Below are 26475 nucleotides of genomic sequence, written 5' to 3'. Positions count from 1 at the left end.
GCCCGAGATTTAAGTTCCCTGAATTTGAAAGTCGCTGTGTTTCACTACATTGATGACATCATGATCTCTGGGACGGAAGGAGATGTAACTGAAGCACTGCACCTTTTGTTGGGCTATCAACAAAGAAAGTCCAAGGACCTGCCAGAGGGGAAATTTCTGGGAATGATGTGGACTGGGCCACAGAGGGAAAATTCCAGAGACAGTTGTGCAAACTATCCAGGTGCTGTCGCCCCCTACTATTTTTCATCCCACATCTTGGACTGATTCTGAGACATATATACAATGTCACGAGGAAAAAGACAGTTCTCATGGGGTTCAGAGCAGCAGACCACATTCCTGTCTGCTAAAGAAGCCATTTTGCAGCATCAGGGATCGGGACCCATGAGACAAAAAGTACCATTTCAGCTGGATGTAGTGAAGCAGGTAGTAGACACACCTGCTTCACTACATCCAGCTGAATATACCAAACATATTCACTCTGAGGCAGATCACAGGACATGGTTCCAGTAATCCATGTCCTTAGTCTGCTTGTCTTCAGCAAACTGTAGGCTTTCTTGTGCATCATCTTTAGAAGAGGCTTCTTTCTGGGACGACAGCCATGCAGACCAATTTGATGCAGTGTGTGGCACATGGTCTGATCACCGACAGAATGACCCTCCGCCCCTTTAACCTCTGCAGCAATGCTGGCAGCACTTATACGTCCATTTCCCAAAGACAACCTGTGGACGCTGAGCACGTTCACTCAACTTCTTTGGTCGACCATGGCGAAGCCTGTTCTGAGTGGAACCTGTCCTGTTAAACCTCTGTATGGTTTTGGCCACTGTGCTGCAGCTCAGTTTCAGGGTCTTGGCAATCTTCTGATAGCCTAGGCCATCTTTATGTAGAGCAAAAAAACTCTTTTTTTCAGATCCTCAGAGTACTTTACCATGAGGTTCCCTGTTGAACTTCCATTGATCAGTATGAGAGAGTGAGAAAGATACCAATTTTAACATACCTGCTCCCCATTCACACCTGAGGCCTTGTAACGCTAACGAGTCACATGACACCGGGGAGGGAAAAATGGCTAATCGGGCCCAATTTGGACATTCACTTAGGGGTGTACTCACTTTTGTTGCCAGCGGTTGAGACATTAATGGCTGTGTGTTGAGTTATTTTGGGGGGACAGAAAATTTACACTGTTATACAAGCTGTATACTTACTACTTTACATTGTAGCAAAGTGTAATTTCTTCAGTGTTGTCACATAAAAAGATATAATAAAATATATACAAAAGTGAGTGGTGTACTCACTTTTGTGAAATACTGTACAATCTGACAGGAAAAAAAAAATCAATGAACTAACATGGCCCTCCACAGCGCCGTGGTAGTTAAGAATTACAAGCCGACAACCCACAAAGGATGTGGGGCTTGTAGTTCATTCATACACAGAGCTGTGTGAATGAATGACTGATGCGGCCATGTGGGTAGAGCCCTGCAAGGCTGTGCTGATTTCAAAGTGACAGCTGATATGGGGAACTTCTCCCCATACTGCTGCCACAGGGAGTGGGGGGGGGGGATTCGAACCACGGCTGCAGCATTGGGAACGGGTTACATACCCCACCCTAAAGACAGGTGAAACATGTACCATGTTCCCAAAGTTGAACTTAACCTTTAAAGTGGTTGTAAAGGCAGAAGTTTATCTTAATGCATTCTATGCATTAGGATATAAAAAAAACCTGTGTGCAGCAGCCGCTCAAACCCCCCCCTAACACTAATCTGAGCCCCCTCTCTGTTCAGCGATGTTGCGTCTGCCCAGGACAACCCTCCTCATTTGCTGAGACAGCAGCGTGGCACCATTGGCTCCCGCTGCTGTCAATCAAAATCAGTCAGCCAAATCAGGAGAGAAAAGGGAGAGGGGCCAGGCCACAGCTCCATGTCTGAATGAACACATGGAGCTGTGATTTGGCTCAGAGGTGCCCCCATAGCAAGCTGGGAGGGGCCAGGAGCTCCAATGAGGGACCCGAGAAGAGGAGGATCCCGGCTGATCTGTGCAAAGCCACTGCAACGGAGAAGGCAAGTATAACATGCTTGTTTATATATATATATATATATATATATATATATATAAAAAAAAAATAGACTTTACAATCACTTTAAGCCAATAATACTCCAGCATAGTTATTACTGGCAGGGTAATTTTTCTGGCAGGAGGATTTCTGCACCATTTCCCAGATTGAACTCGCTATCACAACCATCATATGAGGAAGACACTTGCTTTCATGCTACGCAGTATAGAATACAATAGAAGGTGCAAGACGCCTTTGCTCATCTTTGTAATGGCCTCTCCATATATAGATGGCTCAAGTTCTCCCACAGATAGATATGGCAGATAAAGTATGAGTTAGGAAGTTAGTTGAAGTTTCAAATAAAAAGAAAGGATTTAACTAAAATAGTTTTAGGTGAAATTATAACTCTGGCCCACAAGTCCTGATAATTAATACATTGAACGGATTTTTTTTTAACCCCAATCTTAGCTATGTACATACCTTCACTTGATCGGATGTAATACTTGGTGTGTTTTTTAGAAGATTTAAATAGACGCCACCAGGTGTCCTCCTTCTGCTTCCATTCTGTAACCAAACCAGAAAAGATTCTTCTAAAGACAATAAAACTAAGGGTAAAAGTATACCTGTGGCCAGACTATGGACATTAAACCATTTCCATTGTTAAAAAAAAAAGCACTAAAAAATAAACTTAAAACAAGAATACACTAAACTCTCTAGCTGCTTTTAATATGAAGTTATTTATTCTCAAACATCTCAACACAGACTAGAATCAGGTTTCAGGCTGTTTCTAATTGATAAAACACCTGCTGGTTGTTTACATGAGAAGGCTGGCAGCATATGAACTTTGAAAATGTATTTTCTCTACAATGCTTATAGATGGAGATCTGGGCACAGGTTCACTTGATGGAAATCAATCTAAGCAACATGATAAAATGAAAAGGTCACATTTTAAAGATATCACTGCTAACTTGTAATTAAAGGTGCAAGCTCTAAGGCTGTCACCCTGAGCCTGGACTTCCTAGTGAGTTACTTAATACAGACTAAGCATTCAAGACAAACGTTTACACTTTTCAGGCTTCATTTACTGTATTGTACAGGTTAGTAAAAAGTAGAAAAGGCAGTTAGAGGATGACAGCCCCAAAGTTTGAACTAAAAAAAAGTTATGAGGTATCCTTATAAACTGCTGGCCCTGTTACCAGTGCTTTAACCCTGAACTAGAGAATTTTGCACTTTTTATTCAGCAGGGTTGGACAAGTTGCAATTTTTATACAAAATATACTTGTTGAATCTTACCAAAATAAAGAGCCCACCATTTTGTTCCACCTCGGCAGTCTCCATTAGAAGTTCTATCGCCTTTTTGATGCCAATGTTTTTCACAACTCGCTGGATGAGATCTGTTTTAGGTTCACGGAGCCTGCAAGATAAAGGGGCATAAATATAAAACATTCTGTGTGGGGGCAACCATCTTAGTAGACGCAGGGATTTGATTCATGTCAGAGCCTCCAGCAAGGAGAAAACTGAGCAAAACAGTAATGAGATCTCCTGAGACTAACAGAGGCAGCAGTGCCTTAGATCTCACACTGCATTTATACAGCTATAAGAAAGATAGGCATGCCTAGGCTTATTGACATGCTTGGAAGTACACTGCTATTTTTCAGAGGAATTTCAGACTAAAAAGGTACATCTTTCACAGTACTGCTATGGCACAATTAAAATTTCTAAGTCTGTAGTAACAGCACAAGAATTGCTGGAGAATTATTTAACCTGCTGGCAACCACATAAGGCATAAGCAATCTGGCAAAGGTTTTTGTGCGAAGAGCACGCACACTGCGACACAGACAGCTCCCAGTCTTTGTCTGATTAAGATTTGGTGGGACATTATGCACCGTCTCCCGGCATGAAGACCCAGCTAGCAGAAAGAAAGAAAAAAAAAAAAAAAAAAGGGGGGGTTAGCATCAGTTCCCACTAGAGGCTGTGCGAATTCACAGCGACTTTGCAGTGGATTCCACAATGCATCAAAATCACAACCTGTTCATGTGAGCTGATTGTGGGGTGTATGATAAAAGGACACCCGCAATCGATTTGCAAAACACCGTGCAATTTGCAGGATCGAATTACATGGGTGTTCACACACCCATGTGATCTGATTCTGGTGCTGACAAAAAAAAGGGTCCTGCATGAATTTGGTGCACATGTGGTGTGATCAGAGTTATACAAATCAATGGCAAAAAAAAAAAAAAAAAAATAATATCACACCCCAGAGACCCCGCATCAGTGTGAATCAAAGCTGGAAGTTGAACTCTAGTCTTAAACTGGCTGTACATTGTAGGATTTCTCTTGTTCAGGTCCAGCGGCTGATAAGTCTGTTGACTCCCCATCCATGCTAAAGAGCAGAGATGGTGGAATCTCCCCTGCACCCCATGCTGTCAAAAACACCTGAACACTGGCTCTTTTCTACCCAGCTCCTTTGATTTTCAGGATTGAAGAATGCTGGGCAGGAGGGTTTTCTTCGGTATAAAATTAAGCATAAATAAGGCAATGTTCACATTCACACCACTCATAAAAATATTGGCATCACCTCCTTGAAGCCTGATCCTCACTCAGCCTGGGTTCACACTAGTGCTTGCCAAACACTGCATGTGATTCGCACCACATGCGATGTCTATGTGGTGCGATTTGAGCCATACATTATGTATGGCTCAAATCGCACCCACACCAAAATGGTGCAGGACCCCCTTTTCTTTTTTTCGCACCTGAATCAAACTGCATGGGTGTTCACACCCATGCAATTCTGATAGTCGCACTGCTTTTTGCAATCTGTTTCGGGGTCTTGTTGATCCAACATTGACACAAGCCACAGATCAAATGGACTCCGTGCAATTGCTATGCAGAGTGATGCGATGAAACAGCGAATCTCCTGCGTTTCCCGCATTGCATCATGGTGAACCAGGGCTCACTCAAGGCCACCATTTACCTAATAATCTCTGAATACAGGCAGGTGTTCCACACAGCTGCTATAGTGCTTCTGCAATCTCTAGTTTCTACAAATTCACAACCGCTGGGACCGCTGGGACTATTGGAATCTAACTTAAGGAGGATTTGGTTTACAGTAAGTATATTTTGTCAAGTAGCCCACAAATGGACTTTAGTCCAATTCTGTTGTAATCCAATAAACGATGATGACACTATACACCATTAGTCCTCATTTACATTTTTGCTGCATTTTGTATCTATCTGCTTCTGCTCCTCTCGTCCTGTGCTGCTGGCTCACAATGGTGCCTGATCTCAAACTGCCTGGTAGTGCAGAGCATTGTAACACAGAAGCTTCCGCAGAGATAAATCCACTGCAACAATGACAAGTGGCAGAACTCCTGCAGACTTTCTTCTGAACCACAGTTGAGAAACTCTGATCTAGAAGTTTCTTCCCCAGCCCACCCCTTTTATTCATTGGATTTTAGTTTTTTCAAATCATAGAGGGTCAACATTCCATATTGATTGTACCTAGGGCAGTCTGCATGCAAAATGTCCACTCCAAAGGAACATCAATTAAGGCATTTTGATTCTTACAGAAGTCCTTCCATAGAGACGACTGTTTGCATTGGGACCGAGGTTTCTTGACAGCAGTACTGAGGAAGAGGGCTGTGATATTTTCACGAAACTATGTACAGCACCATTCCACCAACCACTTTATGTCTGCATTGTAAAAAAGGACCCGTGCACACCAAACGCGGTGCGAGAAAAGCTAATTTTCTGTGCATTTCCCCACACACCCCAGGTGAATGCCCTACCCTCGACTGGTATGCCGGTGCCAATTAAATGTTAATGGCACCCCAAATGCATCTCACATACGCAGCATGTATGTTTGTACCAAATTGCATGGTACCGCAATACCGTTGAGTTTGATGCGGCGTGTTCTGAAAAAATAGTGCTTGCACCACTCCATGCCTTTACTGCCTCCATAATAGCACATTTAACAAATACAATTTAGAACTAACCTGTGTGCTATTTCATCAGAAACTTTGTCTTCTGGATCATCCTCGGTTATTTCATATCTGCCTTTAAAGTCCATTTCTAATTTTTCACCAAGCCTCTCTCTCACAGGTCTCTTCCTCTTTAGGTGACCGTTCTCTTCTTTTGGCACACGATCCTTATCTTCATTCATGTACTCATCCAAATCTTTGTCTAGTTTTACCTTCTCGCTATCATTTTCTTTTGACATCATTTTCTTGGCTAGGACATAATTGTAAGTCTCTGACTGGCGGCTCATATCTAACCGACCATCCATGTCCATAATTCCAAGTTCAGCAGCTACAGCCTCTTGTGTCTGCTCCTGAAGCACTGCCCCCCATATATTATTCTTTGCACTTCTCGCCTGTTTGTTCTGTACGGGAGGAGCTGAGGCCAATGTTGGTCTTGATATTACGGGAGGAGGATGGGAAGACTTCTGGCGTTTACGTTTCCATGGAGAACCCTCATCTGTATCAGAATCAGAAAAGCTGTCATCGCTAGAATCCAAACCCTTGATGTTTCTGTAAGGGACACTGGAAGACAGAGCTGCATTGTTTCTGTAGTCACCAGCTCTGGGTAAACCAAGTTTCTGCAAATAAACATATATAGAATGTAAGGAGTTTGAAAACATTTACAGAAATAAATAAGGTCTAGGATAGCTAATCAGCTTAGGGTGTACCAATAGTTACATAAAGCTCTCCAACTAAAGCACGTCAAAGTACATTATGCCTTAACCACTTGCCGACCGCCTAACGTAGATATACGTCGGCAGAGTGGCACGGGCAGGCAGAATCACGTATATATACGTGATCTGCCTCCCGCGGGCGGGGGGTCCGATAGGACCCCCCCCCGGTGCCAGCGGCGGTCGGCATCTGACTGGGAGCGTCGGGAGGCGAGGGGGAGACCATCCGATCGTGGCCCCCCCCTCGCGATCGCTCCCAGCCAATGGGAATCCTCCTCTGCCTGTGTGTAGTTTCACACAGGCAGAGGATGTGATGTCATCTCTCCTCGGTCTGGCAGTTTCCGTCCAGCGCCGAGGAGAGAAGACATGTAAGTGCACACAACACAAACACACACAGTAGAACATGCCAGGCATACCTTACACCCCCGATCCCCCCCCGATCGCCCCCCGATCCCCCCCCCCCCCTGTCACAAACTGACATTAGCAGTATTTTTTTTTTTTTTTTTCTGATTACTGCATAGTGTCAGTTTGTGACAGTTACAGTGTTAGGGCAGTGAGTGTTAGGCCCCCTTTAGGTCTAGGATACCCCCCTAACCCCCCCTAATAAAGTTTTAACCCCTTGATCACCCCCTGTCACCAGTGTCACTAAGCGATCATTTTTCTGATCGCTGTATTAGTGTCGCTGGTGACGCTAGTTAGTGAGGTAAATATTTAGGTTTGCCGTCAGCGTTTTATAGCGACAGGGACCCCCATATACTACCTAATAAATGTTTTAACCCCTTGATTGCCCCCTAGTTAACCCTTTCACCACTGATCACCGTATAACTGTTACGGGTGACGCTGGTTAGTTCGTTTATTTTTTATAGTGTCAGGGCACCCGCCGTTTATTACCGAATAAAAGTTTAGCCCCCTGATCGCCCGGCGGTGATATGCGTCGCCCCAGGCAGCGTCAGATTAGCGCCAGTACCGCTAACACCCACGCACGCAGCATACGCCTCCCTTAGTGGTATAGTATCTGTACGGATCAATATCTGATCCGATCAGATCTATACTAGCGTCCCCAGCAGTTTAGGGTTCCCAAAAACGCAGTGTTAGCGGGATCAGCCCAGATACCCGCTAGCACCTGCATTTTGCCCTTCCGCCCAGCCCACCCAAGTGCAGTATCGATCGATCACTGTCACTTACAAAACACTAAACGCATAACTGCAGCGTTCGCAGAGTCAGGCCTGATCCCTGCGATCGCTAACAGTTTTTTTGGTAGCGTTTTGGTGAACTGGCAAGCACCAGCCCCAAGCAGTGTCAGGTTAGCGCCAGTACCGCTAACACCCACGCACGCAGCATACGCCTCCCTTAGTGGTATAGTATCTGATCGGATCAATATCTGATCCGATCAGATCTATACTAGCGTCCCCAGCAGTTTAGGGTTCCCACAAACGCAGTGTTAGCGGGATCAGCCCAGATACCTGCTAGCACCTGCGTTTTGCCCCTCCGCCCGGCCCAGCCCAGCCCACCCAAGTGCAGTATCGATCGATCACTGACACTTACAAAACACTAAACGCATAACTGCAGCGTTCGCAGAGTCAGGCCTGATCCTTGCGATCGCTAACAGTTTTTTGGTAGCGTTTTGTTGAACTGGCAAGCACCAGCGGCCTAGTACACCCCGGTCGTAGTCAAACCAGCACTGCAGTAACACTTGGTGACGTGGCGAGTCCCATAAGTGCAGTTCAAGCTGGTGAGGTGGCAAGCACAAGTAGTGTCCCGCTGCCACCAAAAAGACAAACACAGGCCCGTCGTGCCCATAGTGCCCTTCCTGCTGCATTCGCCAATCCTAATTGGGAACCCACCGCTTCTGCAGCGCCCGTACTTCCCCCATTCACATCCCCAACCAAATGCAGTCGGCTGCATGAGAGGCATTTTCTTTATGTCCTCCCGAGTACCCCTACCCAACGAACCCCCCCAAAAAAGATGTCGTGTCTGCAGCAAGCGCGGATATAGGCGTGACACCCACTATTATTGTCCCTCCTGTCCTGACAATCGTGGTCTTTGCATTGGTGAATGTTTTGAACGCTACCATTCACTAGTTGAGTATTAGCGTAGGGTACAGCATTGCACAGACTAGGCACACTTTCACAGGGTCTCCCAAGATGCCATCGCATTTTGAGAGACCCGAACCTGGAACCGGTTACAGTTATAAAAGTTAGTTACAAAAAAAAGTGTAAAAAAAAAAAAAAAAAAAAAAAAAACACATACAAAAATATAAAATAAAAAAAAATAGTTGTCGTTTTATTGTTCTCTCTCTCTCTATTGTTCTGCTCTTTTTTACTGTATTCTATTCTGCAATGTTTTATTGTTATTATGTTTTATCATGTTTGCTTTTCAGGTATGCAATTTTTTTATACCTTACCGTTTACTGTGCTTTATTGTTAACCATTTTTTTGTCTTCAGGTACGCCATTCACGACTTTGAGTGGTTATACCAGAATGATGCCTGCAGGTTTAGGTATCATCTTGGTATCATTCTTTTCAGCCAGCGGTCGGCTTTCATGTAAAAGCAATCCTAGCGGCTAATTAGCCTCTAGACTGCTTTTACAAGCAGTGGGAGGGAATGCCCCTCCCCCCCCAACGTCTTCCGTGTTTTTCTCTGGCTCTCCTGTCTCAACAGGGAACCTGAAAATGCAGCCGGTGATTCAGCCAGCTGACCATAGAGCTGATCAGAGACCAGAGTGGCTCCAAACATCTCTATGGCCTAAGAAACCGGAAGCTACGAGCATTTTATGACTTAGATTTCGCCGGATGTAAACAGCGCCATTGGGAAATTGGGAAAGCATTTTATCACACCGATCTTGGTGTGGTCAGATGCTTTGAGGGCAGAGGAGAAATCTAGGGTCTAATAGACCCCAATTTTTGCAAAAAAGAGTACCTGTCACTACCTATTGCTATGATAGGGGATATTTACATTCCCTGAGATAACAATAAAAATGATTAAAAAAAAAAAAAATGAAAGGAACAGTTTAAAAATAAGATAAAAAAATAATAATAATAAAGAAAAAAAAAAAAAAAAAAAAAAAAAAAAAAAAAAAAAAAAAAAGCACCCCTGTCCCCCCTGCTCTTGCGCTAAGGCGAACGCAAGCGTCGGTCTGGCGTCAAATGTAAACAGCAATTGCACCATGCATGTGAGGTATCGCCGCGAAGGTCAGATCGAGGGCAGTAAGTTTAGCAGTAGACCTCCTCTGTAAATCTAAAGTGGTAACCTGTAAAGGCTTTTAAAGGCTTTTAAAAATGTATTTAGTTTGTCGCCACTGCACGTTTGTGCGCAATTTTAAAGCATGTCATGTTTGGTATCCATGTACTCGGCCTAAGATCATCTTTTTTATTTCATCAAACATTTGGGCAATATAGTGTGTTTTAGTGCATTAAAATGTAAAAAAGTGTGTTTTTTCCCCAAAAAATGCGTTTGAAAAATCGCTGCGCAAATACTGTGTGAAAAAAAAAAATGAAACACCCACCATTTTAATCTGTAGGGCATTTGCTTTAAAAAAAATATATAATGTTTGGGGGTTCAAAGTAATTTTCTTGCAAAAAAAAAATTATTTTTTTATGTAAACAATAAGTGTCAGAAAGGGCTTTGTCTTCAAGTGGTTAGAAGTGTGGGTGATGTGTGACATAAGCTTCTAGATGTTGTGCATAAAATGCCAGGACAGTTCAAAACCCCCCCAAATGACCCCATTTTGGAAAGTAGACACCCCAAGCTATTTGCTGAGAGTCATGTTGAGTCCATGGAATAATTTATATTGTGACACAAGTTGCGGGAAAGAGACAATTTTTTATTTTTTTTATTTTTTTTTGCGCAAAGTTGTCACTAAATGATATATTGCTCAAACATGCCATGGGAATATGTGAAATTACACCCCAAAATACATTCTGCTGCTTCTCCTGAGTATGGGGATACCACATGTGTGAGACTTTGGGAGCCTAGCCGCGTACGGGACCCCGAAAACCAAGCACCGCCTTCAGGCTTTCTAAGGCCGTAAATTTTTGATTTCACTCTTCACTGCCTATCACAGTTTCGGAGGCCATGGAATGCCCAGGTGGCAAAAAAACCCCCCAAATGACCCCATTTTGGAAAGTAGACACCCCAAGCTATTTGATGAGAGGTATAGTGAGTATTTTGCAGACCTCACTTTTTGTCACAAAGTTTTGAAAATTGAAAAAAGAAAAAAAAAAAATTTTTTTTCTCGTCTTTCTTTATTTTCAAAAACAAATGAGAGCTGCAAAATACTCACCATGCCTCTCAGCAAATAGCTTGGGGTGTCTACTTTCCAAAATGGGGTCATTTGGGGGGGGTTTGTGCCACCTGGGCATTCCATGGCCTCCGAAACTGTGATAGGCAGTGAGGAGTAAAATCAAAAATGTACGCCCTTAGAAATCCTGAAGGCAGTGCTTGGTTTTCGGGGCCCCGTACGCGGCTAGGCTCCCAAAAAGTCCCACACATGTGGTATCCCCATACTCAGGAGAAGCAGCTAAATGTATTTTGGGGTGCAATTCCACATATGCCCATGGCCTGTGTGAGCAATATATCATTTAGTGACAACTTTTTGTAATTTTTTTTTTTTTTTTTTTTTTTGTCATTGTTCAATCACTTGGGACAAAAAAAATGAATATTCAATGGGCTCAACATGCCTCTCAGCAAATTCCTTGGGGTGTCTACTTTCCAAAATGGGGTCATTTGTGGGGGTTTTGTACTGCCCTGCCATTTTAGCACCTCAAGAAACGACATAGGCAGTCATAAATTAAAGGCTGTGTAAATTCCAGAAAATGTACCCTAGTTTGTAGACGCTATAACTTTTGCGCAAACCAATAAATATACACTTATTGACATTTTTTTTACCAAAGACATGTGGCCGAATACATTTTGGCCTAAATGTATGACTAAAATTGAGTTTATTGGATTTTTTTTAGAACAAAAAGTAGAAAATATCATTTTTTTTCAAAATTTTCGGTCTTTTTCCGTGTATAGCGCAAAAAATAAAAACGGCAGAGGTGATCAAATACTATCAAAAGAAAGCTCTATTTGTGGGAAGAAAAGGACGCAAATTTCGTTTGGGTACAGCATTGCATGACCGCGCAATTAGCAGTTAAAGCGACGCAGTGCCGAATTGTAAAAAGTGCTCTGGTCAGGAAGGGGGTAAAACCTTCCGGGGCTGAAGTGGTTAAAGTGACACTAGATGATATCCTATTCTCCAAAAATAATCCATAGACATGAACTATTAATTGGCATTGTAAACTAATTTTTCAGAAATTGTGTTCCTTGCAACATTCTCTGTGAGCTCCCGAACCTTTTCATTTCAATTCTGTTTGTTTGAAACGAGCAGTGCATGTTAGTTCATTGTCCTGTACATACCACACATACCATCGTTCATAGTCCCTAGTCCATCTGAGGACCAAGTGCCTACATACAGTGGGACCATGAGGAAAGAACGTAGCCACTCTAACAGAAGTATCACACAAACACCAAAAAAACAAACAAAACAAAACAAACAAAAAAAAAAAAAAAAAAAAAAAAAACACACCACACGTTTTTTACAGTCAAATTTCAGCTGTTTTTGCACTATAATTCAATGGCACTGGATACATAGCCAATGGGCATAAAGTAATGAGTTCTATAAAGGGGTTACATACCTCCAACAAAAAACACACATGCAAGGTCCTAAAGTTTGCATTAGCTTTCAGTCGAGCTTTGCATAATTTTGCACCGACACAACCACTACATGCAAAGTTTGTTCTGAACCTCCCCACTAACATTCACTAATCTTATAAATGGACACATAACCTAGGCCAGGGGGTAGGCATCCTTAAAGAGGTGGAAACCTACCTGGACATGGGAGAAATCAAAGATCACTGGGCACAGTTTCTCCTCTTCACAACTAATTTAAACATCTATTTGCCATACTACCGTGTCGCAATCGTGTGCATCTCATGGCAATCATGTTTAAATCAGGTGGTGAGGAGTCAACATATTGCTTCCTCACCTGTCAAACACACTTGGAATGCTTTTCAGAGAAGCAGCAATGCTGCACTTGTGAATGAGCCCTTAGATGCATTCAGCAGCAGCATCCTTAGGGCTTGTTCTTGCGTAAAGTTGGGGGTGGTGGTAAAATGCTGTTGAGTCACGGTTTTTCTGCCCCCAATAGCTGCTGAGCCAGCAGCCAAAAAAGTGTACATATGCTGCAGCAGGAATTAAGCCCCATCGCTTTTGGTGGGTGCTACCGTCTGCCAATTACGACCCCTTCAAGTAAATGGTGCCACGCTGCAAGTGCCCCACAACTGCATACTTTTGAAGGGTCCAAGGGGTTAAAGCAGGTGGTGAGAAAGCAACACAACGCTGGCTGCTTTAACCCCTTTGCTGTACTACACAAGGTTGTAGCGCACTTTCAGAGAGGCCTCATTCACTTGAATGGGTCATGCTTGGCAGGCGTTACACCCACCAACCATTGAAGAGCGTATAACTGCTGTGGCGACATGTGTACACCCTTGGCCACTGCAGCTAAAGGAGGTGCGGTTGAGGTGGAGGTGATAAAGACATCCCAACTATGGGGGTTTACTAACACCACCCCAAACAGCAAATGTAAACAAACCCTTACTGTTCTGAGCCTCCTATAAGGCTGCTTTCACCGCACCTGCCACTTTCCTGGGTTAGCTGTGCTTTGCCATAGACTTCTATTATATCCTGCAGGTGTGGTGCACTTTCTGAAAGTGCACCACACCGTAGGATATAATAGAAGTCTATGGCTAAGCACAGCAAACCCGCAGGTACACTGTACTGCACCTGTGTGTGTGGGTAAACTGCAGCACATTAGTGAGAAAGCAGCAATATACCATTATGCCCAGTGTACTGCTTCACACTGACCTGAAGATCTCTTCTTTCCTGCTGCTGGCACCACTCTGGATAAGAGGTGGAGTGCAGTTGGGATCATACCGCACGAGACAGGAGCCAGCACTACAGGGGAGGTATTGGCTTATGTGGCTCTCTTTCTCCATACTACAGCTCCAACTTTACAAGTAGTCCCTCTGCATTGCACTCTAATGCTCTGGAATGGCGGGTCAGCAAAGCCCAGACCGTGATCTACCAGTTACCAGTCCGGGAACTACAGGTTCTTAACCCCTGTCTAAGGCTTTGCACAACCAATAGATGCTTTGCCTGTAACCCATCACAGAGACCCAGTCATTGTGTACTTAACCCAAAGATTTTTTCTTCAATAGCAAAGTAAAACCTTTTAAAACTTGCCACGTGTACACACAGATAGGCACAGATTAAAAATATGCTTTTGCATGCTTTTCTATCTTAAAACCAAATTACTGCTATTACAGTTGCTGATAACAGATATTACATTTTGCGCATCATGAACTCTGGAAGACTGTGCCTCTATTCCCATACAAGGCTTTAATACAAACGCTTACCAACTTTGTGCAAAATATCCATGTTTTCAATTAGTGGGAAAAAAAAAAAAAAAAAAAAAAAAACCACACACACACACACACACACACACACACACTTGTTACATTTAGGGGTCGATTTATACAAAAAGATTTCTGTAAAAATGTTACAAACATTTGCACAACGGCAACAAAGGGACTTTTTTTTCCCCCTAAATTTGGTTACCTATGACCCACAGCATCATCTATTGGACTTAATGTGGCATTTTTCACTATTGAGGTATATTAGGGAAAATATTGCATTATGGCCAGTAGATGGTGGGGACGATGATAAGAAACAATTATATTAGAAAAAAAAAAAAAGTGATTTTTTTTCATTGTGACGGTGTGAATGTTTGTCACTTTCGTACAGAGATTTTTTTTTTTTTTTTTTTAATAGAACCCTTAAAATTAGAAAAATCAATAAAACTATATCCATTAGGATTTTTCTAAAGTGATCTATAGTTGTCACATCACTACTAAGCATCAAAGTATTCTGGGGTTGTGCTGACAAGGTTATGTTCACTTAAGAACCCACCAAATGGGTTCTGCATTCTCATGCGGGTCTACATAATATGCTAATCCTTTGGTTCAATCCTAGAAGGTAAAAAGTTTTCTGTTTTCCTCATGAGGTTTGTGCTTCATTAGATTTGGGAAGGATTCTGTTATACTGCAGAATGCCAAGTCATTTCACATCACAAAAGGAATCATAAAACACTAGTAACAGCAAAAGCAGTCATTTAAATGTAAGCACAAAATTGTCACAGGACTGTCAGACCTGTCTGGCCCTTGCAACACCTGGACTCTGAATTATGACATCCTAGGAGCACCAGCATGCACTCCTGATGGCCCAAGGGCAGCATATCTAGATGCTGCAGAACACTCCATAAAAAAGGGATGGGCCAGCAAGTTTATATAATACGCAGAGGGGATGGGTGAGAAGCTCAGTGGAATATCAATTCTGCCGATGCCACATAAAATTACTGCAATCCAGACTAAAATGTCTAGCCTGTCCTGTGGGTTCTCACTCAAAAGCTGGCAGGATCTACGGCCCCGCAAACACATAAAGATGTAAAATAATCAGGAGAGGGCTCCATAATTATATTATTGTGAAAAAATAGACCAAATGTCCAAACTATATATATCAAGTCCAAAAGTGTAAACAAAGTCACTCTGCAACATGCAGTGCAGATCTCTGCAAAAAAAAAAAAAACACCAGTGAATCACCACCATGTTCCACCACCAACTGTCACGCACGCTCACCTTATCTTTTGACCATATAACATACAGGTCAAAAGCACTTTAGCAATGTTTATATCCAACCGGTTAGGAAGTCAGGTCCCCAGTGTCTTCACATGTCTGAGATGCATGTCGCAACACGCAGGATGGAAGCGAGGTGACATCACTTCCGGTACAACGGAAGATGCCATATTGGTACACCCTATTCCAAAACTTATGTGAGTATTTTAGCCTGTTTTTTTCCCCCCTAATAAAATATTAAACTATAGGAAGCCACTTTTTTTTCTATTCTACGAGTGACCCTTTGGGCCAAGGTACCATCAGGTGTCTTCATCAGGGGGATATCAGATGAAGACACGTGATCTCTGTGTCGAACACGCGTAGGGGAGGGGCCAGGACGGAGCAAGGAGCTGGTAGCCCTACTCGGGATGAGACGCATACCTTACCCTCATTACCGCTGTATTATTTGAAGTCCGTGTATAGATTGGTGCACTGACGCACCTTTGAATTGTGAGAACCCCTTTGCGGGGAGAGTTTTTATCCAATAAACTTTTTAGACGTTATCACACTATTGAGTTTTCTCTTTATCACATATTACGTTTGTGGAGCTGCATTGGAGCCGTGCATCTGGTGATCAACATTGAGCCATGGGAAGGCTCAAAAGCGTGTTTTGACTTAGTGTAATAGCTGGGTCACACGCTCTGAGGTGAGCGCAATTCCTGGGGGGGGGGGGGGGGGGGGGGGTCACTGCATAGCACTGGAGCATGATTTTGCAGCACAAAGGAATACTTTTAGCATGCTGGATCTGCATCTTTGGACACTTATCATATACACCTATGTGATTTGATTTACAGGATTGCACTGATCAGTCTGCGGCATTTTTTAAATGATTGATGATCATGCTAAATGCTGGACACAGAGCACACCTTTTGTAGTTTATATGCACTTTAATATATTTGTATATAGATTTACATTGTTTATGCACTTAGCACTTTACTGTGTATTTTATTTTTATTTGTTATTCTTATTTGCATATTCTAATGGATTGATTAGAGGATGCATTAATAGCACTTTACCCAAATAGGGTTATTTTAGTAGGCACGGCATTCTTTCTGCCTTATATTATTTCTTTATGATATTTTGTATTTATATTTTTGTTTTATTTACTGATGGATTGACACATTACACTTTAGTGCAGCGGAATTTTCTCTACATTGGATTGGGTGCACGATTTATGAGACGTGGTCTACGCATGCAGCTAGGTGGGGATACTTTTTTACGCATAAGATCAGTGTGGCTTGCAGGATTTTCCCTTTGTTTGTTCTAAGGACAGTTTGTATCTTGAAGCATCTTCTGCCCCTTCCTCCTCCTCTTCCCTGGAGTGAGAGGTAGAATGCTCCCCTTGAGTAGGAGGACCAGCTTTAACCTCCACCGCTGGGATTAACTGTGAGCCCTGAGAGGATCCTGAGTTGCTTGGCTGACTCAGGGATGGTGTTGTAAGAGAAGAGCAAAAAGACTGGATAGTAGCATCTAGCTCTTAACTGATGCGATTAAATCGCTGCATGCAGAAGAAGCTTCTTCCTTAACTAAGGAGTCAATGCAAATTTGACACAAAGTCTTCTTCCAACCCTCTGGTAACTTGGTTTTACATGAGAGACATCTCTTTGTGATCAAAGCTCTTAGCCTGCCAAAAAACACCAGAGCATCGCAGTGAGTCAAACCTGCCTCCTAACAGGCTCCCCACAGGTGCACAGGTAGTACAACAGCCAACTCCCTGTGCCCAGACAGGCCCCAGCCACCAGGGGGAGGAAAGAGAGGCACCACAGTATACAGGGTAGACCCCCCTTACCTGTCCCACTTGCTGCTGCCACAGAGTCCATTGTGGTGTTGCTTGTTAGTGGCTTAGAACGCCGGTTCCGGAGTACATCAGCACTGCTGCGCCGGGCCAGAACATAGGCACCAGGACTGCTCCTCCCCTCTCCCCCTGCGCAATTTCCGCAGGAAATGACTCTGCACCTGTTCTAGAGTGCCACCCCCTGCCGGATACCTAATTTCCAGCTGGCCGAGTCTCTATTCTGCCAAGAAAAAGATGGCAGCGGCCTCTAACGCCGACATGTTGTGGAACCCCGCGAACGTCTGCCGCCGCCTAGGAGAAACAGTCAAGCTCTCTCTGAGCTGAAGAGGAAGAAGGAGCCCACTTACTAACGAACATTGGTGGGGGAGGGGTGGACTCTCTGGAGGCAAAAAGGTATGGTGGGGTAGGCAATCTGGCCTCAGGACAGCACCTAAGAGACCCTGACTCCCGCTAGGTGTTCCCTTGCCGGAGGAAAAAAAAAAACTGACGAGCTGTGAGGAGATGCCGCCTTTTGAAATTTGGTGTTTCCTAGTGGGTGTAGCCACTCTCAGGTGCTGTCCTGAAAGACGTTTAAGGAAAAATGGACTGGTCATAAAGGGGGTAAAACCTTCCGGAAGTGGTTAAAGTGACACTAAACTGTGGTAAAAAATAAAATAAAAAAAAAAAAAACATACTTTGAATAGATTTTTTTAACTACCTCAATACCAGGCCAATTCTGACACTTCTCATATACATGTAAAAATCTCTTTTTTTTTTTTACTAGAAAATTACTTAGAACCCCCCAAAAAAATTAAAATTATATATATTTCTCAAACACTAGAGCATAAACTGGCGGTCGTTGCAATATTTTTAATGTCACACAGCATTCTTTCAAACGCAATTCTATTTGGAAAAAAATACACATTAAAAAAAAAAAAAAAAAAAATTCAAAAAGTTAACCCAATTTTTTTGTATAATGTGAAAGAGGTTATCCCAAGTAAATAGATACCCAACATGTCATGCTTTTAAATCGCACACGCTCATAAAATAGCGACAAAATACGGAACTTTAACTTGTCCATAGGTGAAGCTTTAAAAGCCTGTGCGGGTTACCAGTCTGATGTTCGCGGCGATACCTCACGTGTGGTGCGATCACTGTTTACATATGCGTGCAGGACCGACGTGTGCGTTCGCCACTGCATGTGAGCACAGGGTGACGGGTGCGCATTAAACATTTAAAAATTTTTTTTTTTTTTTTATTGTTTTTAAATTTGATCACTTTTATTGCTGTCAAAAGCAATGTAAACATCCCTTTTGATGGCAATAGCAATGACAGTCAGATACTCTTTATGGGGAGATCAAGGGTCTATTAGACCCAACTCTCCTTTGGGCTTCAATGCAGCCGATCAGACAGATTGTTTACTGGCTGCACGTGAAGCAGCCAAAGAGCCAGAAGTGACGACATAGTTGACTCTTGCCGGTTCTGACATTACACAGTGGGAGGAACAGCTTTAGTTTTCACTGCGAGGCCGGACATTGATGCCGCTGGTTGCATCGTTCCCAGGCTTCCCGATTACTCGAGAGAGCCCGGTAATGGCGGCAGCAGTGGGACCCCCCCCCCCCCTTCCGCCACCTGTAAAAGTATTCCAGAGACTGCCCAGCCACTCAGCAATACTTTTGCATGAAGCAGAATCGTCGGCTGTAATAATAAAAAAAAAAAAAATATATATGACACTGGGATCACAGTTGCAGCCTTTATTTTTGCGCTATAAACAAAAAAGACCAACATTTTTTTTTTTTACTTTCTGCTATAATACATAAAAAAAAAAAAAAAAAAATTATATATATATATATATATATATATATATATATATATATATATATATATATATATATATATATATATATATATATATATATATATATATATATATTTTTAAATTTATATTAGCAGAGCGTCCCAGAGAGAGCCAGGAAAAGTCCTGTTCAGGGTTTATACATCTCCCAGGCTCCTCTCATACACGTTCAGGGATCTCTGATCCATGGTCCAGTTCAGGTCTTGGTCCTCTCCCCCAGGCTAATTTAAGCTCACCTGAGCAGACAGCCTTTGCTCTTGGCCTGGGATACTCAGACAACTTCTGTGTAGGAGAGCAAAAAGGTATGTGGAAGCTGACAAGCTGTAGGCTTGCTCAGCCTGGTAGTTAGGATCTGTAAATATTGTTTAGTTAGTGCCGAGACATGGCTAGGTTTTGTTTTGGCTATTTTTGATCCTATTTGGTTTTTTTTTGGAACACTGTACACCACCTGTATATAGGCTTGTATATATCACAAATAAACACTGCACTGTTTGTCACTATTTCACTGGATTTGGGATCTGTGCCTGAAAGACTGCTCATCCCAGGGAGCTTTGTACCTGCTACCTGTCCCCCAGGTTACATATGGTGGAGACTGCGGGCAGCTGTAGTAAGTTACTACTTAAAAGGTCAGTACCTAGAGTGACTAAAAACATGGAGGAAATCCTAAAACAATTGGTGATAGCCAATGCTGCACAGCAACAAGCAAACGCTGCACTGCATCAAGCAAACGCTACACAGCAGCAAACAAACGCTATCGCACAGGAGCAAACCAAGGCGCTGTGCCAACAGATTGGTGCTGTACAGGAGCTATCACAGAGGCTGTTTGAACAGCTAGCTACTGATGCAAAAGAGGATAGGAAAACCCTGGCTGCGGTTGTGGAGACGCTAGCACGGTGGTCACCTGCTAAAGTTAATGTTGTTGGAGACAAGCCCTCAGCCATCCATGTGGGTCGCTTTCTTTCTAAGATGACTGCAGATGATGATCCAGAGGCCTTTCTCTTAACGTTTGAACGGACCGCTGAGAGGGAAGGTTGGCCCAAAACCCAGTGGGCAGGACTGGTCGCCCCCTTGCTGTCTGGAGAATCGCAGAAGGCCTACTATGATTTGGAGTCAGCAGAAGACTATGAAAAGGTCAATCGGGAAATCCTGGCACGACTTGGTGTCACCTTGGCAGTTCGAGCACAGCGGGTCCACAGCTGGTTCTTCCAAGACGAGAGGCCCCCCAAGATTGCAGATGTTCGACCTAATTCACTTGGTGAGAAAATGGCTACAGCCAGAGTCCCTGTCTGGGCCACAAATAGTGGAGCGTGTGGTCATGGACCGGTTCCTGAGGTCACTACCAGTTCCCCTGCAGAAGTGGGTGAGTCAAGGAGACCCCAACTCGGCGGACAACCTTTTGGAACTCGTTGAAAGGTACTTTGCTGCTGAGAGCCTGGTCACCACCCCTACAGCCGCACAGACTTTCCACCCAAAGCCACGGTCTCCCCAGGCAACCGGTAAGACTGTTCCAGGGGAAATGGGTGGTAAGCATGGCAAGGAAATAGGGGGGAGGATTTTTGGTGCCAGGACTGAAGTTTGGCGTCCCACACAAGGGAAGCTACTGCCTGTCAGCAAACCAAACTGGGGAAACATCAGGTGTTTTCATTGCCAAGAACTGGGACATGTTGCAACAAACTGTCCATTGACAGATGAACCAATGCAGTGTGATATATCTATTAGAAGGCAGTCTATGTTTGCTGCTGTTTCATGCGCTGTAGCACCAAGTATGGGAAAACACATGTGCCAAATGACTGTTAATAATAAGCCTATTACGGCCTTGCTGGACTCTGGAAGTCTAGTGACTTTGGTTACAGCTGAGATGGTTGAAACTGTGAATTTGCATGCTAAAAAAGTTGCTGTGATCTGTGTACATGGGGATACCCGCGAGTATCCTATAGCCACTGTTCAGTTTAAAACTGGCTTAGGTACGGTGACCCATCCGGTCGGACTTGTGCCCCACTTGGTGCACGAGGCCATCGTTGGTAGAGACTTCCCTAAGTTTTGGGAACTGTGGGATCGTCCCGACCCGGTCACAGTAGCCGACTCAGTGAAAGATCCAGAACTCCTGGCCACTACTGACAATGTGGGTTCGGGGGACTCTTCTCAGGGCTCCCCGGGTTTTCCTTTCTCAGTTATGGCAGGAGAGCTGGACGAGCCTGAGGAGGTCCCCACAACCAGTGGAGCTGGACAGCCATCTGCTGAATCTGAGCCTATGTTGGAGTTTGCTGACCTTAATGTACACAAGGAAAATTTTGGTACCGAGCAGAGAAAAGACCCAACCCTTGCCAGGGCCTGGGAAAATGTAATGGTGAATAATGATGTACCTGTCAAATCAGGGGACAGGCTCTGTCTTCCTTATTTTAGCAGCAATGAGGATTTACTGTATCGAGTATGTAAAAAAAAAAAAAAAAAAAAAAATGATTAAGTGGTGAACAGTTGGTGGTCCCTAAGCCATACAGAGGGGTGGTGTTGGAATTTGCCCATGGGCACTTGCTAGGAGGTCATTTAGGGGTTGAGAAAACTACTGAAAGGGTGTTGCACAGGTTTTATTGGCCCGGGATACAGAAGGATATTGAGAATTATTGTCAATCCTGTCCTGTGTGTCAGATGTCAGCCCCACTACAGCACTTCCGAAGTCCTTTAGTGCCCTTGCCCATTATTGAAGTGCCCTTTGAGAGGATTGCCATGGACCTTGTGGGTTCACTCCCCAAGTCTGCCCGAGGTCATCAGCATATCCTTGTAATCATGGATTATGCTACCCGTTACCCCGAGGCCGATCCCTTACGCACCGCGTATGCTAAAAACATTGCCAAAGAGCTGTTTATGGTGTTCAATCGTGTTGGAATCCCTAAAGAAGTCCTTACAGACCAGGGCACCCCATTTATGTCACGAATAACTAGAGAGCTGTGCAAGTTATTTAAGGTGTCGCAATTGCGAGCCTCGGTGTACCATCCTCAAACGGATGGCTTGGTGGAACGCTTCAATAAAGACATTAAAGAGCATGTTAAAAAAGGTTGTTGACAAGGATGGGAAAAACTGGGACTTCCTGATACCATACTTGATGTTTGCCATCAGGGTGGTTCCCCAGTCCTCCACGGGGTACTCTCCATTTGAGTTGCTTTATGGGAGACACCCTCGGGGACTCTTAGACATAGCCAAAGAAACTTGGGAGGGGGAGCAGACACCCCATAAAAGTGTCATTGAGCATATCGCCCAAATGCAGGACAGGATTGCAGCAATTATGCCGATGGTAAAAGAACACTTACTGCAGGCCCAAGCAGCCCAACAGAGGATATACAACAGGGGGGCCCAACTTCATGTTTTCTCACCTGGTGACAGGGTCCTGGTGTTAGTTCCCACTGTTGAGAGCAAGTTCCTGGCTAAGTGGCAGGGTCCCTTTGAAGTAATTGAAAGAGTTGGGGAGGTCAATTACAAGGTATATCAACCAGGGAAAAGGAAGCCCAAACAGATTTACCATATAAACCTGTTAAAGTCCTGGAAGGATAGACTGGTGTTAACTGCGAGGTCCCTCCCGGTAACGCCTAAGGGTGGTGAGTCCCTTCTGACACCCGAGGTCACTATTCCAGACACCCTGTCATATTCCCAAAAGCAGGAAACTAGAGAATTCCTGATAAGAAATAGAGAGAAATTTTCAGAGTTACCTGGCACGACTTCAGCAGTTCAGCATGATATTGTTACTGAACCAGGGGTCCGTGTCAAGCTCAAACCGTACCGAATTCCTGAAGCGAGGAGAAAGGACATCAGCGAGGAAGTTAAAAGAATGTTGGAGCTAGATGTCATTGAGGAATCCAATAGTGACTGGTCTAGCCCCATCGTGTTAGTCCCAAAACCGGATGGCACTTGGAGGTTCTGTAATGACTTCAGGAAGCTTAATGCAGTGACAAAGTTTGACACGTACCCAATGCCCAGAGTGGACGAACTTATAGACCGACTTGGCAAGGCTCGCTATCTGACCACTTTGGGCTTGACAAAAGGTTATTGGCAAATACCCCTGACTGGTAGCGCCAAAGAGAAGACTGCATTTGTGACCCCGGAGGATTCCTTTCAATATAAAAAAAATGCCTTTTGGGTTGCAAAATGCCCCCGCGACATTTCAGAGGGCCATGGACAGGACTCTAAGACCCCACCGACAATATGCAGCAGCATATCTAGATGACATAGTGGTACATACTGTAGCACTGACTGGGAGTCTCACTTGCCCCGTGTCCAGGCTGTCCTTGATTCCCTCTTCAAAGAAGGTTTTACAGCAAATCCAAAAAAATGTGCCATTGGTCTAGAGGAAGCCAAGTATTGGGCTACACTATTGGGCGTGGTGTCATAAAACCTCAAGTGAATAAAATAGAAGCCATCCAGGAATGGCTACGTCCTGCAAACAAGAAGCAGGTCAGGGCCTTTCTTGGCATTGCGGGATATTACAGAAGATTTATCCCAAATTTTGCAACTATAGCTGCCCCACTGACAGACCTTACGAAAGGGAAAGACTCTGTAATGGTGAAATGGTCCTCAGTAGCAGAGGAATCTTTCCAAGTCCTGAAGAAGGCTCTTTGTGCACAACCAGTACTGTACTCCCCCGATTTCTCCAAAGATTTTTTGGTTCAGACGGATGCGTCTGATGTTGGTATCGGGGCAGTACTATCACAGGTACACAATGGGGAAGAACACCCTGTGGTGTACCTAAGCAGAAAGCTCAATGACCATGAGCAAAGATATGCAGTCATTGAAAAGGAGTGTTTAGCCATAAAGTGGGCCGTGGACGCACTCAGGTACTATTTGTTAGGGCGCCAGTTTGAGTTAATAACTGACCATGCTCCTCTGAAATGGATGGCCCAAAAGAAGGAGACTAATAGACGGGTGAACCGGGGGTTTTTGGCTCTACAGGATTACTCATTCACTATAAAACACAGGCCAGGTGTTGAGATGGGGAATGTAGATGCCCTGTCCCGTGTTCACTCCTGTTGGGCTACAGGTGTTCCAACCCTGGGGTTGAAACAAGGGGGGAGGATATGTAGCAGAGTGTCCCAGAGAGAGCCAGGAAAAGTCCTGTTCGGGGTTTATACATCTCCCAGGCTCCTCTCATACACGTTCAGGGATCTCTGATCAATGGTCCAGTTCAGGTCTTGGTCCTCTCCCACAGGCTAATTTAAGCTCACCTGAGCAGACAGCCTTTGCTCTTGGCCTGGGATACTCAGACAACTTCTGTGTAGGAGAGCAAAAAGGTACTGTATGTGGAAGATGACGAACTGTAGGCTCAGCCTGGTAGTTAGGATCTGTAAATATTGTTCAGTTAGTGCTGAGACACGGCTAGGTTTTGTTTTGGCTATTTTTGTTCCTATTTGTTTTTTTTGGAACACTGTACAGCACCTGTATATAGACTTGTATATATCACAAATAAACACTGCACGGTTTGTCACTATTTCACTGGATTTGGTATCTGTGCCTGAAAGACTGCTCATCCCAGGGAGCTTTGTACCTGCTACCTGTCCCCCAGGTTACAATATATACACATACTAATTTCTAAATTTATTCAGTTTAGGCCGATATTCTACATATTTTTGGTTATAAAAAAAATAATCGCAATAAGCGTATATTGATTGGTTTGTGCAAAGTTATTTCGTCTACAAACTACAGGATAGATTTAGGGACTTATTATTTTCATTGTTTTTACTGGTAATGGTGGCAATCTGTGATTTTTAGCAGGATTGCGGCAGACAAATCTGACCCCAGATTACACTTTTTGGGGACCAGTAACATTACATTGATCAGTGTTATAAAAATGCACTGATCAATGTAAAAATTACACTGGCAAGGAAAGGGTTAAAACTAGGGTGCGATCGAGGGGTTAAGTGTGTTCTAACTGAGGGGGGGGCTTACTGGAACATGACAGATCACTGCGAATAGTAGATCTCTGTCATGTCATCTGGCAGAAGGGGGAAACACCTTGTTTACATAGGCAGTTCCCCGTTCTGCCTCTCCTCACCACGATCGCCGCAAAGTGGTTAAAGTATAACTAAAGGCAATATTTATCCCGCTATTCCCAACCCCCGATGCCGGGGGTTGGGAATATCTCTATTTCCTTGGTGCTCTCCACCATACCGGTTTACCTAGTAAGTTGGTCTAACAGGAATGGAAGGTCCATTTTCATTTTGTCTCATTTTGTCTCCAATTGTTAATAGCTTATTGTCATGAACTCGTCAGTATCCAGGATTTAGTGTTAATGAACCTTTAAAACAATTATTAAATGTATCGAATTATATTCTGTATATATTGAAAAAAAAAATATTTTGAAAGTAAAGGCAATATTTAGTTATTTAGTTTTGGATAGAGTGGAGAGGGATTAGAAAACCTATTAGGTTATTGCTGTCTGTGCCCCCATTAAGGAAAATCACCGTCTCCATTTGTCCCGTTTACCATTATCATTGAAAGCAAAAGAAAACCCCAAATTTGGGATTGTCATCTGAACAGGAATAGAAGGGAAAATTTTCCAATGGGCACACTAGTTCTGGGGACACATTGGGATAGCCTCACTTTGGGGAGGTTTCCTCTTACTTCCTGTTTTGGCTATGGGACAGGAAATGAAGGAAAATCTCTGCAATAGGACATAGATGCTATAAAGAAAAAATACGGGATTTTAACCCTCTCTTACTTTATATTTAAAAAAACCAAAAAAAAAAAAAACCACAAGTTAGACTTACCGGTAACTTGTTTTCCAGAACTCTTTCCGGACAGCACATGAGAGATAGTGACTCCTCCCACCGGACCATAGGAAACACCTACTTCGTCCAGAACTTTAAAGGGAGGCACCTTCCCTACCATACCTCAGTTGTAGAAGAGAACCTCCGGCCCCGGCTGGAACACATACGTTAGTCACAGCATAGATTATGCTGTGACTATAGATATACTATCTATCTATGCTGTGACTAACATATGTGTTCCAGCCGGGGCCGGAGGTTCTCTTCTATGGTAGCGAAGGTGCCTCCCTTTAAAGTTCTGGAGGAAGTAGGCGTTTCCTATGGTCCGGTGGGAGGAGTCACTATCTCTCAGGTGCTGTCCTGAAAGACTTCTGGAAAACAAGTTACCAGTAAGTTTTTAACTTGGTTTTTCCCAAGGCGTCGTTCAAGACAACACCTGAGTGGATAACAGAGACTTACCCCCTTAGGGCGGCACAACAGCTTGCAGGACCTTTCTGCCAAATGTCTGATCGCTGGCAGATGTGAGGTCCAGCCTGTAATGTTTTATGAATGTGTGAAAACGTGACCACGTTGCCGCCTGCATATCTGTTCA

General features: G+C 43.8%; 1 protein-coding gene across 1 annotated transcript in view; it reads right to left on the bottom strand.

The window, feature by feature from the left end:
* Positions 1-26475, bottom strand: part of PHAX (phosphorylated adaptor for RNA export) — a 39664-nt gene that overhangs the window by 6375 nt on the left and 6814 nt on the right. Inside the window, exons 2-4 of the mRNA XM_073624824.1 lie at positions 6040-6641; positions 3338-3458; positions 2525-2608 (exon numbers count right to left, since the gene is read on the bottom strand). Coding sequence (XP_073480925.1) covers positions 2525-2608; positions 3338-3458; positions 6040-6641 — 807 coding nt within the window. The remainder of the gene's footprint in view (positions 1-2524; positions 2609-3337; positions 3459-6039; positions 6642-26475) is intronic.

Source organism: Aquarana catesbeiana, linkage group LG01, assembly GCF_042186555.1.
Source record: "Aquarana catesbeiana isolate 2022-GZ linkage group LG01, ASM4218655v1, whole genome shotgun sequence".
NCBI lineage: Eukaryota > Metazoa > Chordata > Amphibia > Anura > Ranidae > Aquarana > Aquarana catesbeiana.
The sequence above is the reverse complement of the archived record's forward strand: the minus strand, read 5'-3'. Positions and strand labels throughout refer to the sequence as shown.